This window comes from Thamnophis sirtalis, unplaced genomic scaffold (assembly GCF_051295495.1).
Source record: "Thamnophis sirtalis isolate CommonGarterSnake01/CBP01778 unplaced genomic scaffold, rThaSir2_p1.2 scaffold_4, whole genome shotgun sequence".
In the NCBI taxonomy this organism is placed as follows: domain Eukaryota; kingdom Metazoa; phylum Chordata; class Lepidosauria; order Squamata; family Natricidae; genus Thamnophis; species Thamnophis sirtalis.
The window spans coordinates 84,572,803-84,588,229 of NW_028261384.1; the positions used below are offsets into that span (position 1 = coordinate 84,572,803).

The 15,427-nt window shown below is 44.2% G+C and overlaps 1 protein-coding gene across 2 annotated transcripts in view; it reads right to left on the reverse strand.

Moving 5' to 3' along the window:
* LOC106554926 (UDP-glucuronosyltransferase 2A1-like) overlaps positions 1 to 6,173 on the reverse strand; it is a 71,819-nt gene extending 65,646 nt beyond the window's left edge. For both annotated transcript variants that reach the window (XM_087713238.1, XM_087713237.1), the window contains exon 1: positions 6,068 to 6,173. In XM_087713238.1, coding sequence (XP_087569364.1) covers positions 6,068 to 6,083 — 16 coding nt within the window. In that variant the 5' untranslated portion in view covers positions 6,084 to 6,173. The remainder of the gene's footprint in view (positions 1 to 6,067) is intronic.
* Between the last annotated feature and the right edge of the window lie 9,254 nt (positions 6,174 to 15,427).

Sequence of the window (15,427 nt, forward strand, 5' to 3'; positions counted from 1 at the left end):
ATTCTGTCTAAGTGGGGCTGGACATTGATCAACAGCCCCAGGCCTGCCGGAACAGCCAGGTCCTGGTGGCTTTACGGAAGGCCGGGAGAGTGGTAAGGGTCCGGATCTCTACGGGTAGATCGTTCCACAGGGCCGGCGCAGCTACAGAGAAGGCCCTCCCCCGGGGGGCCGCCAGCCGGCATTGTCCGGTCGATGGCACCCGGAGGAGGCCCAACCTGTGAGATCTTGTTGGTCGTTGGGAGGTATATGGCAGGAGAGGCGGTCTCTCAGGTAGCCAGGTCCTAAACGATGTAGGGCTTTAAAAGTAACGACTAGCACCTTGAAGCGCGTTTGGAGACCAATAGGGAGTCAGTGCAGCTCGTGGAGAATGGGTGTAACATGGGTGTATCTAGGTACACCCAGTATCGCTCGCGCCACTTCATTCTGGACCAACTGCAGTCTTCAAACACTCTTCAGGGGCAGCCCCATGTAGAGCGTGTTACAGTAATCCAGTCTTGAGGTGACGAGGGCATGAGTGACCATTCAAAGTGCCTCCTGGTCCAGGTAGGGCTGCAACTGGTGCACCAGGCGAACCTAGGCAAAAGCCCCCCTGGTCACAGCTGACAGATGGTGTTCTAACGTCAGCTGCTGGTCCAGGAGGACACCCAAATTGCGGGCCCTCTCTGAGGGGTGTATGATTTCACACACACCCCCAGGCTAAGAGGTGGAATGTCTGGACTATCCTTGGGAGGCAACATCAACAGCCACTCGGTCTTGTCTGGATTGAGTGCAAACTTGTTCACTCCCATCCAGACCCTGACAGCCTCCAGGCACTGGCACATCATTTCCACTGCTTCGCTGAGTTGGCACGGGGCGGACAGATACAATTGAGTATCGTCCGCATATTGATGATATTTGATCCGGTGCTGGCATATGATCTCACCCAGCGGCTTCATATAGATATTAAATAGGAGGGGGGACAGGACCGAACCCTGCGGCACCCCATATTTGAGGGACCTAGGGGTCAATCTCTGTCCTCCAACCAACACCGACTGCGACCTGTCCAAGAGGTAGGAGGAGAACCACCGTAAGATGGTGCCTCCCACTCCCACCTCCCATAACCATCGCAGAAGGATACCATGGTCGATGGTATCGAAGGCCGCTGAGAGATCAAGAAGCACTAGGATAGAGGAATGTCCTCTATCCCTGGCCCGCCAGAGATCATCGATCAGGGCAACCAAAGCAGTTTTGGTGCCGTAACCAGGCCTGAAACCTGACTGAAAGGGATCCAGATAATCTGCTTCATCCAAGGTCCGTCGGAGTTGAAAGGCCAACTATTAATAAATAGTTTTACAGTTGTCTATTTATGAATGGGACATTTCAAAAATAGGACGGTTAAATAATAGGACACAGTTAAATAGTCATGAGAAGAAGCACTATGCTTCCTATAGTATTGAAAAATGCAGGACAAAGATAGTTCAGTCATGTGATTTTTAAAAAGCCATTCATATATATCCTATAAACTACCGTATTTATCGGCGTATAACACGCACCGGCGTATAACACGCATCCCCCATTTTAACACAAAAATTTGAGTAAAAATTTTTTTCATTAAAAATAAATGACTTGGAAGCTCGGAACTTAATGTTGGATTAAAATTTATAACATTAGAACATGAATTATAACATTAACTCCTCTTAAAAGGCAAATATGAAATGAAAAAACACCTCTTTGAGCAAAAAGTTATTTCCATTTTCTTCCTTATATAATATTTTCTGTTTCAACATAAAGTGCCTTCCTTCCTTCCCTCCCTCCCATCCCTTTCTTTATGTTTTCTTCATGCTTTCTTTTCTTTTTCCTCTGCTCTTTTTAAATCCCCCCCCTTCTTCTCCTCCTCTACATTTAGGTTGGATTAGTTTGTACAACGGTCATCAAACTTCTGAAGTAAAAATAAATAAATAAATCATATTTAAGAAGAAGAAGAAAAAGGAAGACGTTTTTAGTTAAGTCAAACGTTTTAATAAAAGTTTCATCTTTTAAGATTTGTCCAACACATCCAATTGTAACCTTAACAGTAAAGAATATCACCCCAGCTGCTAAAGGTTCAACCAGTCTGAGAACCATTGAAAAGACAACAGTGCAAAATCCAAAAGACACAACTTCCTCACCGCCATTGCTTTGGTACCAAATCTATGAGGAAGGGGCTCCAGAAAGAAGGAGGAGGAGGAGGAGGAGGAGGAGGAGGAGGAGGAGGAGGAGGAGGGAACCAAAGAGAGGCTTTTACCGAGTCTGCGCCCCACAGCCAGGACCGTCCTTGCGCCTCAAGCCGCGTTTCTTCCCCGCAAAGCCCTTCGGGCAACCCGAGAGTTCCTTTTGGCGCCAGAAGGGCTTTGCAGGAAGAAACGCCGCGTTTCTTCCTGCAAAGCCCTTCTGGCGTCAAGCGGAACTCTCGGGTTGCCCGAAGGGCTTTGCAGGAAGAAACGCGGCTGGAGGCGCCAGGACGGTCCTGGCTGTGGGGCGCAGACTCGGTAAAAGCTCTCTTTGGTTCCCTCCTCCTCCCCCTCCTTCCACAGTCTGTGTGACGCTGCCGCCAGGCTGAGAGCTGCCGCTGAAACAAGTTTCGGGAGGTCCTTTGCAGGCAGCCAGTTCTAGCTGCCTGCAAAGGACTTCCCCACGTTTGCTTTGAAAGAAACCTCTGCGCGGGAGTTAGAAACCTCTGCGCGGGGGTTTCTTGCCATGTGCGCGGCCGCGCGGCCGCGCACCTTAGAGGGAACAGTGGACCCGGCGTATAACACGCAGTATCGGCGTATAACACGCAGGCAGGGTTTAAGCTTGCAATTTTAGTTTTAAAACTGCGTGTTATACGCCGATAAATACGGTACTTACTATGTGCCATTAAGTCAGATTCTTTTAGAAATTATTTTACTGGTTTAAAAATAAAATATAAATAATGGATAATAATGTAAAAAACTAATACAAACTAAGATAAATACAAAAAATATATAAAAAAGAAAAGGGGTATGTGAAAGGAGGAAAATATGTAAAAGAACAAAAGGTTGTGTTTGTGTGCGTCTGTATTTTACTTCCCCCTTCATCAAGACAAGTACAATTTCATTCACATCACCTTCTATAAAATGTCGATCCCACCATAGTTCATCTTTTATCTATTAGTAAATAATAAAGCCTCATCATTTAATCAGCAAAAGCTACAAAAACAATACACATGCACACACACTTCTTATAGTAATAGTTTCTTACTCTTCATTTATATAATATTTATATATTTTTTCTATTAAAATCTATCTGTAAACAAATCTTTAAAGCCTCATTTTTAAAGTTTCAAAAATAATTCTTTAAAATCTACCAAAAATAACAAAATGTTGAAATTGAATCTGATCAATGATCCACAAAATAATTTCTTTTCATTTTCTATTCATCTGTCAGAATATCTTAGCTTACCACGTTCTCTTAAAATACAACAAAAAACCTTTCTTCTTCATAATACTATAAAGAAATTTTAAAGCCTCATACTTTAGTCCTAGTTAAGAAATAAACCATTAAGCTAGTCAAAGAAAAATATAATATACATTTCAACTATGGTTAAATAAATAATTTTTTCTTTGTACATTTTAAAGATATGATGTTTAGTCTTTTTAAGTAATGTCCCCAAAAATACTTTCTTTTAATTTTCTATCTTCTGTCAAGAACTCCTTGAGATAACATCCCTTTCAAGTCCAAAATAATATATATATAATATATAATATATATAATATATCTCCAAGTCATTCTTCTGACCTGAAATCCAAACACTCTTATGAATTATTATTTGTGCATCCTGTTAGATTGGGTAATGGAAAGGCACACACAGGCTAACGGTAACAACAGCTCTTTATTAACTCAGTAGCAACTATGTACAAACCAGTGAAGGTTGAGTCTGATAGCAACCCTTTTATAGGGAGCTGTCAGACCCTTCAACCAATAAAATTAAACCTCTGTTCCCGCTGGAACAGAGGACCTTGGTGGAAACCATTATAGCTGACGCCAGTATCTAACACATCCCTTGTTAGCTATTAAAATATCAATCAGTTTCATTTGTGAATCTTGTATAAGTTCTTTTCCACTATTATTCTTGTACATTTTAAAATCCATATTCAAAGCAGCCTGGATTCTCAGTTGTATTCTTTTCTATCTCCAATTTTGAACCCATCTGAAAGTAATAAAAATGTTCTCAGTATATTGTTGCTAAATATCCTTGAATTCTGCCAAATCTTTCTCCATTCTATATTACAGTGTATTCTCCTTTAATTACAATCTTTAGTTCTTTCTGGTTGTCTTTAGTAACCAGCTTTCTTAGCATATTTTTCTGTAATCCACCATATTAGATGTTTATTTGTGACTTCTGATAAAGGATTTTAGGAGACAATTGTGATTTTTTTGGTCAGAACCCAATTTGGTTGTGGTCAGAAGCATTCATGACCAGAGGTTCCACTGTTGTAAACTTCTCATGAGCACTATGAGATGTTCTGACATTCCCATTTTGCTGAGTACTTTTCACAGTTGACATGATCAACATAATTGAAAACTTTTCTATAATCAATGAAGCACATAATGATTTCTTTTTGGCATACTTTGACTGTCTCAATTATCTAGAATGCATCAGCAATAATGTCTTTTGCTTTAGCTTGAATATCTGGCATCTGTTTTTCTATGAAAGGCTCTAATCCGGCTATTTTGCTAGCATGTAAAATTAAGCTTATGGTATGGTGTTCACCGTTAATTTTTTGGTATTGGAATGTAGACTGATTTTTTCAAGTTGCCATTGTTAGCTTATTCTAATTTTTGAAACCAAGACTTACATAACCAAGGAAAAAATAAGCTAGCACGCTATCACCAATAAGTTCCCTCAAAGGTTTCCTCCCTCTATAGAGTTACTTCACAGAAGACATAAATCTGTCTTCCTTTTTGCTCCTCCTAATGTTTTGGGATTTTAACTCTCAGAATTCTCCATCATCATAACATAACCACCATTAATGTGCAGGAATCAGATTTGATTTCCTTACAAGTGAATCATTAGAGAAATGTTTTATGTTCTTCTAATATATTATGGTTGAATCAGTGCAGGGAGCAAGATTAGAAGGCCAGGACTAATTTTAGACTACAAAGGATGCACAAGAGTGCTTACAATTTATTTCTTGTTTCAGGAACCTTAGTCAAGTCTCAGAACAACAGGAATGTTGTCTTGTGAACACAAACACATACACACACACACACACACACACATATATATATATTCACAGCATTGCAATAGCTGGTTGCCATGACTTTATATGATGGCCATATAGTCATGACTGATAGCCATGACTTTCTCAATTCCTAAAATGTACTTTGTGAGCATAATATTCCATTTAGCTATTAATGTCTCATAAATGATTTATTAGTAGAGAATACAAAACTGAAGGAGGGAATACTGGATGTCAGCCAATCAAACTTTTCTGACATGTTCTGAATAAAATGATCTGGAGATCTCAAAACTTTGTATTTGTGCTTTCTCCATCAACCTCATAATTGTTTTCTCTTTAGAATGATTTTGTTTGTATTTATCTGTTCAGATTTACTTCCCAGCTTTCTAAGTGGACTTTCTGGATCAGTGGACTTAGACTGATCCAAAGCACCAGAGAAATTTACAGTTTTTCTGTAGCTGCTTCATTTTTGCTAATTATAAAAGGTTTTCTTAAGAGGATAAAAGGTCAGAGTATGTCAGCTTCTCCTCACCCCCTTTTAGCTTCACAACTACTATCCTCAGAAAGAAAATCTGAGTTAACTAATTTTGGTTCAAACATAATGAAGTTTGAGTATGTGAAACTGGTAAATGAATGACCCAGATAATTACTGGGTTGACTGAAATCGGCTTTCAAGTTGTGTTCGGATTCATATTTGAACACTTCGCCAGTACACCAAGTCGCATTCTATAACTCAGAGAATTCTGTATAACTCAGAGGTCCTTTTTGGTGGTAATATTCTTGGACCTCTCTTGCTCGTACATTAGTAGTCCAATTCTTCCCGCGGGCTCTCCACGTGTGTCACTCACCTTTATTCTTCCCCATGCTTTCAACACTCGCTGTATTCCCGCATGTAGTTGGTAACACGGCAGCAGCAGAAAGGTGCTGTTTGCTGGTTTTCTCCGGACCCGGCACTGAGCGCTTACCAAGGGAAGGTGCCGCCAGACAGCAAGCCCGACGTCACGGGAAGCTTTTTGACATCACGGCTCTGGGATTGTCTCCCAGGCCATGCCGCCGCCGCCGCCGCCCTTCTCCCGGTGGACCCGCCACCTCTGTGGCGAGCCCCTCCAAAGACGGCGTCTGCTCGTTTGTCTCCTGGGAGATGTACGCTTCGTCGGAGCCTACCTACCTTTATTAGCCTCCTTCCCAGCGCCTCTAGATTGCTGGCTGTAATGGAAAGGGCGGGTGGAAAAGTCGGAAAGCGGGTTGACTAACTGGGCGCGAAGCAGGGCTGGGAGTCTATTTTCAGAAGCTGCCGTCGAACTTGCATATAGCCATACCCTCCCCCCCCCCCCAATCCACCTACCCCAAACCTTGTTCCTAGACAAAGAGTGGTGCCTTTGAACGTCTTCGGTAACTTAGCTTTGGACTTTCTGAGGGGTGGAAGGCTGGGAATAACGCCTCGTACTTTTGCAGCGGTTCAATTGATTAGTATTTTTCATTCAACGTAATAAAACTTGTGATATACAAAAGAATGCTAAGGGATTATTCAGGCAACAGAAATCAACGGGCAAAAATTATATTGAGGGTAGGATAACCCCGGGAGAGGACTTATATGACCCTTCGGCCCTCAGATCCAAGTGAGTCTTAAAAAGATGGTCCTCTGATCTTGAGGAAAGGATTAGGTCCCTTTTCAAATGCAGGCCGCAGGCCTGCTTTGTTGAATGTCTTGTTTTCTGGGACTCACGTCAGGCTCCACTCCCCCACAAAATGAGTAGACCACATTATATTTTACCCTTGGTCTTAATTTTATAAAAAGAAATATAATTTCACATTAAAAGGGAAAAGAATATTGAATACAAATTCGATTTTAAAAGAGTGTAAGAAATACTATAAGAAAAGAGAAAAGGTAGTATAATGTATGAATGTTTGAATGTTTAATGAATTTATAGGCCGCCCAATCCCAAAGGACTCTGGGCGGCTTACAACAATACATTTAAAAAATAGAAAAATTAAAAACACAGAAACATAGATTAAAAAAGACCACAACATACACCCAGTCTAATCATGGCTGGAACTCAGTCATGAGTTCAACAGCCCGGGGCTTGCCAGAATAGCCAGGTCTTAATAGCCTTTCGGAAGGCCATAAGAGTGGGTAGGGTCCGGATCTCTGGGGGCAGTTTATTCCAGAGGGTCGGAGCGGCTACAGAGAAGACCCTCCCCCGGGTGGTTGCCAGCTGACATTGTCTGGCTGACGGCACCCGGAGAAGGCCCACCCTGTGCGATCTTATCGGTCGTTGGGAAGTATGTGGCAGAAGACGGTCTCGCAGATATCCGGGTACTATGCCATGTAGGGCTTTAAAGGTAATGACCAGCACCTTGAATTGCGCCCGGAGACCAATAGGAAGCCAGTGCAGCTCACGGAGGATAGGTGTGATGTGGGTGTACCTTAGTACACCCAATATCGCTCGCGCGGCTGCATTCTGGACTAGTTGTAGTCTCCGAACACTTTTCAGGGGCAGCCCCATGTAGAGCGTGTTACAGTAGTCAAGCCTCGAGGTAACAAGGGCGTGAGTGACCATGTGACATGCCTCCCAATCCAGATAGGGCCGCAACTGGTGCACCAGGTGAACCTGGGCAAAGGCCCCTCAGGTCACAGCCGACAGGTCATGTTCTAACATCAGCTGTGGGTCCAGGAGGACTCCCAAGTTGCGGGCCCTCTCTTAGGGGAGTAGATTTTCACCCCCCAGGCATAAGGATGGACTAATCTAACTGTCCTTGGGAGGCAACATCCATAGCCACTCGGTCTTGTCAGGATTGAGTGCGAGTTTGTTCACTCCCATCCAGACCCTGACAGCTTCCAGGCACTGGCACATCACTTCCACCGCTACATTGAGTTGGCACGGGGCGGAGAGATACAACTGGGTATCGTCCGCATATTGATGGTATTTGATCCCGTGCCGGCGAATGATCTCACCCAGTGGCTTCATGTAGATGTTAAATAGGAGGGGGGATAAGACCGAGCCCTGTGGCACCCTATATTTAAGGGGCCTAGGGGTCGACCTTTGTCCCCCAAACAACATCAACTGCGACCTGTCGGAGAGGTAAGAGGAGAACCACCGTAAAGCGGTGCCTCCCACTCCCACCTCCTCCAGCTGTCACAGAAGGATACCATGGTCGATAGTATCGAAGGCCGCTGAGAGGTCAAGGAGCACAAGGATAGAGGAGTGTCCTCCATCCCTGGCCCGCCAGAGATCATCGATCAGCGTGACCAAAGCGGTTTTGGTGGAGTATCCAGGCCTGAATCCAGACTGAAAGGGATCTAGATAATCTGCTTCATCCAAGGTCCGTCGGAGTTGTAGGGCCACCACCTTCTCAACAACCTTCCTTTAAAAAGGGAGGTTGGGGACCGGATGATAGTTGTTGAGAATAGCTGGGTCCAGAGATGGCCTCCTAAGGAGGGGTCTTAGCACCGCTTCCTTCAAAAAATGCGGGAAAGATCCCTCCTGCAGACAAGTTAGTAATCCTCTGGAGCCAGCCTCGTGTTACCTCCCTGCTGGTCAAAACCAGCCAGGAGGGGCACGGATCCAGCAAACAGGTGGAGGCACTCATCACTCCCATGGCCTTGTCCACTTCCTCAGGGGTGACAAGATGGAACTCGTTCCAGGAAATCTGAGCAAGACCTTCCCTTGGTACCTCCATTGGTACTGTCCAACTGGAGTCTAGGTCTGTCTGAATCCGAGTGATTTTGTCCGACAGAAACTAAACAAACGCCTCAGCTCGTCCCTGTAAGGGTTCCCCCGCATCCTCCCCTTTTAGGAGGGAGCGGGTTATCCTAAACAGGACGGCTGGGCACGATTCTGCGGACGCAATAAGAGTGGCAAAATGTGCACATTTTGCCACCTGTATCGCTACTAAATAAGTCCTAATAAAGGCTCTTAGTAGTGTTCGGTCGGATTCGGAGTTGCTAGCCCTCCAACGTCGCTGTAGGCGTCTCTTTTGGCGCTTCATCTCTCGGAGTTCCTCGGTGAACCAAGGTGTCCTCCTGGATCCACTGCCGTGGAGAGGCCACAAAGGCGCAATCCGATCCAGAGCCCTAGTCGCTGTTGCATTCCAGCTGGCGACCAAGGCGTCTGCCGGAATGTGGGCAAGAGAGTCATGTATCTCCCCAAGCTCCGTCTGAAACCTCAGTGGGTCCATCAGGCGCCTGGTGCGGAACCATTTAATCGGCTCCACCTCCCTGCGGAGTATAGTATAAGCAATAAAAGAATTGATAAAAAGAAAAAGAAAAACTATAAATAATAAAGATAACACTTAAAATAACTGTAAATCACATATAGACTATATCAGATATATAAAATATATAATATCTATCTATCTATACCGTTTCCCTGACAAATAAGGCAGGGTCTTATTTTCTTTCTTTTTCATACATACATGTATGTAAGGTAGGTAGGTACGTATGTACATACGTACGTACATACATACGTACTTACATACATACATACATATATAAGATTTTATCTATTAGATAAAACACACACACACACACACACATACATACATACATACATACATACATATATATATGAAATATGAAGGTACTCTAAGACATTGAAGCATATTTCTATTACTTATTCTTTCATATAGAAGATCAGAGTTTTTTAAAATAAAAATCATGTAATATTTTTACAGCTTTTATTGTATACTGTGCCAATTCAGTATATTTTGAAGAAATTAGTGGTGTGATGAAGTTCAAAAATGTGTCTAATTGGAATGGAATTGATTTTCAAAATTTCACCTTTCTAAATATAAAACATTTGTCTGACTTTGTTCTGTCTCCGAATTAAGTTGAATTTATGATATTATTACTGTCTCACAAAGTTCCTATTATTTTCCCTTATCCATTTCATCTGTATTGGTAAGAATTAATTCCAGTATAACTGTCCCTCTAGTTCCATTCTCTACCTTTGGTATAATAAAATCCTTGTATATTTTAGAAACAGTCAGTGTAGTCATACTCAATTCAGCATCAAGGATGCAGCTGTAGACATAAACTGTATTAAATATTTGGTGGTGCAGATAACTAACAATTTGAATTGGTGTCTCTACTTGTCATCCTTAGCGGAGCATGCAAACCAGCATCTGCATTTCCTGCATTGGATGATGAGAGCACATATTTTTTCTTCTATCCTGGCCACTTTTTATAGAGGCACAATTGAGAGTGTTTTAACAAACTGCATCACTATTTGGTTTGGTGGCAGCAGTGCCTCAAATAGAAAGTCTATACAGAGAATGGTAAGGACAGCCGAGAAGAGTATAGAAAGCTAACTTCCTATTATTCAGGATACTGCATATAAGCGCTATGTGCTTAAAGCTCAAAGCATTGTTAGACACACACGCACACACACACACACACCACACACACACTTTATGTTTTGTTTTTGTTGCTCCCTTCTGGGAGGAGATTTCGAAGTATTTCTAGCAGGACTACTTGATTCTGTAACAGCTTTATGCCATTCATCTGGTAAACTTGCAAGATTTATTTTTCTCTCCATGTACATGTATGCATTTGAAGTAGACTATGTTGTTTGTATCATATAATTATATATGGGCATATGCATATTTATTTATTTATTTATTTAGTCATGTTTATGTAGTGTATGTTGGAGGTTGTGGTCCTTTAAGAGCTGTATTCAATGAAATTTCATTTTAATGTATGCTGATTAGTGTACATTCAAAGTGACAATAAAGTTAGTCCAAATCTAAGTCTATTCTAATGAAGTTGTCGGCTAGGCAACTCCCACTTTCTGCAGAGTTGATTTCTCAGTTGATGCTAGGATATAGTCTCCCATTACTACAGTGGTGTCTTTCTTACACACCTCACCTGATTAGCAAAAAAAGACATTTATTCCCTTTGCTTGGTGGAATGTCTTATGGTACATATCTATTACAAAGTCATTTTTTTCTCTCTAATATTTACTCAAATACTTTCAAGAAGATTTTATTCTTAGTTAGCATTTCTGTAGAGTTGTAGTAACTCCTTATATACAATGCAACCACCCTCTTTTGTTGGTTTGTTTGTTTTGAACAATTTATATCCTTCTAATTGTGTGTTTCAATAATAAATTCAGTAATAGCAACAATATCATACTTGCCCTTATGTACTAGGACAGTAGCCCCAACCTTTAGGGACCGATTCCTTGAAGAAAGATTTTTCCACAAGCCTGAGGGAGCATGGTTTTGCATGCTGCCTGCATCCCACAGATAGAGCTTTGCTTGTTTGTGTGGACTGGTTACTGGCATGCTGTGGATCGGTGCTGGTCGACAGACCATAGCTTAGGGACCCTTGTACTAGGATTTTGAACTGTCCCTGTTTGTTCCCCATATTATGAACATTGGGGTATAGGCATCTGAGCCCTTAATGGTTAATCCTGGCTTTTCTTCTCATGTGTTCTGATTTGTACTTGTGTGCCCCTTCTCTCTCCCCATTCCTTTTCTCATTGGCCGGTTTGTTGTGCTGGGCTTTATGCTTTGGATTTAGTCCTAAATTTAGTCTCCTTCCCTCTCTAGTTTTAGTTTAAAGCTCTTTGGATGAACAGAGGTAGTTGTTTTTCCAACACATTCTTAGAATTATAGAATCATAGGGCTGGAAGGGATCTTGGAAGTCTTCTAATCTAACCCCACCCACAGTAGATATTTCCAGCAAAATGGTTGTCCAATTCTTTATGGAAAATATCCAGTGATGGTGCACCCACAACTCTGGGAGAAAAGCGATTTCATTGCTTGAAGCCCTTCCTGAAGATAATGTAAAACCATAGTCTAGAAATTCAAAGTTCTCACAATAGCACCAGTCAATGGTTTACTACAAAAGCCCTCATTCCCTCATTGGGTGTTGACTTTCAATTGGGAGTACAGAGGAGAATACAACCTGAGTATTCAGATCCTTTGCTTTTCTGCCTGGTTGCTTATAGCCTTTTCAAACTGATTTCAGACTCTTAGTTGTATGATTTGTCCCAATATGAAAGAGGAAGAAAGGATAATAGTTGATAGGGTTGGTGATTTTAATAATCTTCTGTCACATTTTTAATCTTTGCATGTGGGAGACAACACACCTCCCTTGAAAAATTGTTCAGTCTACAAATTGATATTGGTCCTCTGAGTAGTGAGTCCTAATCACTAATACATGCCTTTTTTACTACAAATTCTGTCATTGGAATACTTGATAAAGGCTCTCCAAGTATCTGTGTGTTTTCTTTCAGGGAAAGGGCATGAAATTGATTGTCCAGCTAAAATGGCAGGGGCAGCATTTTCAGATTTTTGGACTTTTGAGTGACATGCTGCCATTGCCCTTCCTGTTTTCTGGTAGTTGTTCCTTCTTTGTTGTGTTGGTTTGGATTTAGACTTCTGCCTTTACTAGAAGTGCTTCATGTTCACTGATGAATCTCGGACAGGCTGGTCATGGGAAAGACTAGAATTAGGACCAAAAAAGTCCTATGACTTTTTTGCCATAGTTGTTAAGCAAATCACTGAGTCTTGCAGTCATTAAGCAACCTACCTTCCTCCATTGATATATTTCCTGTAGCCTTCCCACTTATTAATGCCAGACAAATATGACCACAGATAAGGCACACTTCTTTAGTCTAGGGTGACCAGACGTCCCGCATCGGGCGGGACAGGCACGCCTTTTCATAATTTTTCCCGCGTCCTGTGGTGTTCTCAAAAGATTCCGCTGCCACTCGCAGGGGCTGGGTACTGTAGCGAGTGAGCGAGCGGATGGGCGGGGAGCGACTGAGCCGCTCATTTGTTCCCCCGCCCATCCGCTGCCGCTCGCATGGGCTGGGTATAGCGAGGGAGCGAGCAGATGGGCGGGGAGTGAGTGAGCCGCTCATTTGTTCCCCCGCCCATCCCCTGCCGCTCGCATGGGCTGGGTACTGGAGTGAGTGAGTGGGCGGATGGGTGGGGAGCGAGTGAGCTGCTCATTCGTTCCCCCGCCCATCCGCTGCTGCTCGCATGGGCTGGGTACTGTAGCGAGTGAGCGAGCAGATGAGCGAGGAGTGAGTGAGCTGCTCATTCGTTCCCCCGCCCATCCGCTGCCACTCGCATGGGCTGGGTGTAGCGAGTGAGGGAGCGGATGGGCGGGAGCGAGTGAGCCAATCATTCGTTCCTCCGCCCATCCGCTGCCACTCGCATGGGCTGGGTACTGTAGCGAGTGAGCAGGCAGATTGGCAGGGAGCGAGTGAGCCGCTCATTCGTTCCCCCGCCCATCCACTACCGCTCGCATGGGCTGGGTACTGTAGCGAGTGAGCGGGCGGATGGGCGGGGAGTGAGTGAGCTGCTCATTCGTTCCCCCGCCCATCCGCTGCCGCTCGCATGGGCTGGGTGTAGCGAGGGAGCGAGCGGATGGGCTGGGAGCGAGTGAGCCGCTCATTCGTTCCCCCACCCATCTGCTGTCGCTGGCATGGGCTGGGTGTAGAGAGTGAGCGAGCGGGGGGCGAGTGAGCCTCTCATTCGTTCCCCCGCCCATCCGCCACCACTCGCATGGGCGGGGTGTAGCGAGTGAGCGGGCGGATGGGCAGGGGAGCGGCTCGCCTTTCCAGCCCCACTTCCACCTGGACAAGCCATGGGAAAGCCTCCGCCTCTCTGAAAAAAGCCACCTGTGTGTGTGGCCTTCGGCGGGGTCTGGAAGCAGAGCCTTTCCCCAAAGCATCCCTCGCGCACTTCGGGGGCCAGCGGGTGAGGCGAGCGCAGCGGCCGGAGACTCCCCCGCGGGACCACTGTTCCCAAGGTAAGAAAACACTGCGCAGCACTTTTCAACTCCCGCGCAGCCGCAGTGATTTGTTGTGATGAGCACAGGGCGACTGGACTGATGGTAAGCCCCCGCCACCACCGGACTAACTGCTGCTGCCTCCTCCTCCTCCTCTTACAGCATCACCAGATTTGCTGCCCGGCACTGCGGCTGAGGTGAAGCCGCCAAAGCTCCCGCCGTGCTTTTGAGGAGCCTTGAGGCCACGGGAGCCAGTAGAAAGGCGGCAGAGGGGCGGGAGCAGGAAAAAAGGCCCGATGGCTCCTCAAAAGCACGGTGGAGGAGGAGGGGGCAGGGCATAGGTAACACGGTGCCCAGCTCAGGTGCTCTGAGCGGAAGGGGAGGAAGCACCGCTGCTGCCATGGGCGGGAACTTTGGCGGCTTCACCTCAGTGCCAGGCGGCAAAAATTTTAATCAAGAACACCCCCCTCGCCCTGCCCCACCACACCTGCCAATGGTGTCCCGCTTTACCAATTTTACAATCTGGTCACTTTACCTTAGTCCCAAAAGATTACAACATTTAATCAATGGGATCTGAAGCATACTCATTCTTTTCTATTTTCATAATTAATGTCTTTACAGATATCGCTCCAACACTGTTTTGTGCTTCTTCTAACAGCCATCTTAAATTCCTTGTTATTTCCTTCCTAAGACTCTTCTTTGCTTTGGCTTCTCTTCATGGAAATTTCCATGGTTTTGTTCTGACAGTTGCTTTATTCTACTTCTTGGTTGTGGCAATTTCTTTTCCCATTCATCCTTAGCATCTTCTATGATTTAATTCCATAGTTTCTCTGATTCCCTAACGAAAGAATTCAGGATTTCAAAGTTCCTAATATTTTCTCTGAAAAAGGTGGGCTTACAACAGGGGTGTTAAACTCAATTTCATTGAGGGCAGCATCAGGGTTGTGTTTGACCTCAGGGTGCTGGGGTGGGCATGGCCAGCTTGATGTCACTCGTGTTGGGGGTGCTTGTGGTGGTCTGAGCAGTCTGCCAGCGAAAACAAGTTTCCGAGCTCCATTTTCAGCTGTGATGGCCTGCAACCCTCTGGCAGTGAAAACCGAGTGTCAACTTGTAAAGCATTGCTATGACTATTATCAGGTAGGCATTCAAGGAAGGATTTCATGCATACCTGCTGCCAGAGTTGGATCTCATATTTCTACAACCTAGTTCATGAATATGATCTATGACGCATGACAGAAGGGAGGAGATAAAGGAGTAAAGTTCAAATGCAATTAAGCAGAAGCAGTTTTGGCTTCTCAGGAGTACACGCCAGAATGTTGATTCTAATAAATTAATGTATTTCTTGCATAGAATTTTTTTTTATTTTCCATTGACTATTACATAGTCAATATCATGTTGTATTATTAAGTAATTACATCAATTCATCTTACCATCAACTACCAAAGGGAAAAAAAAACCAGTT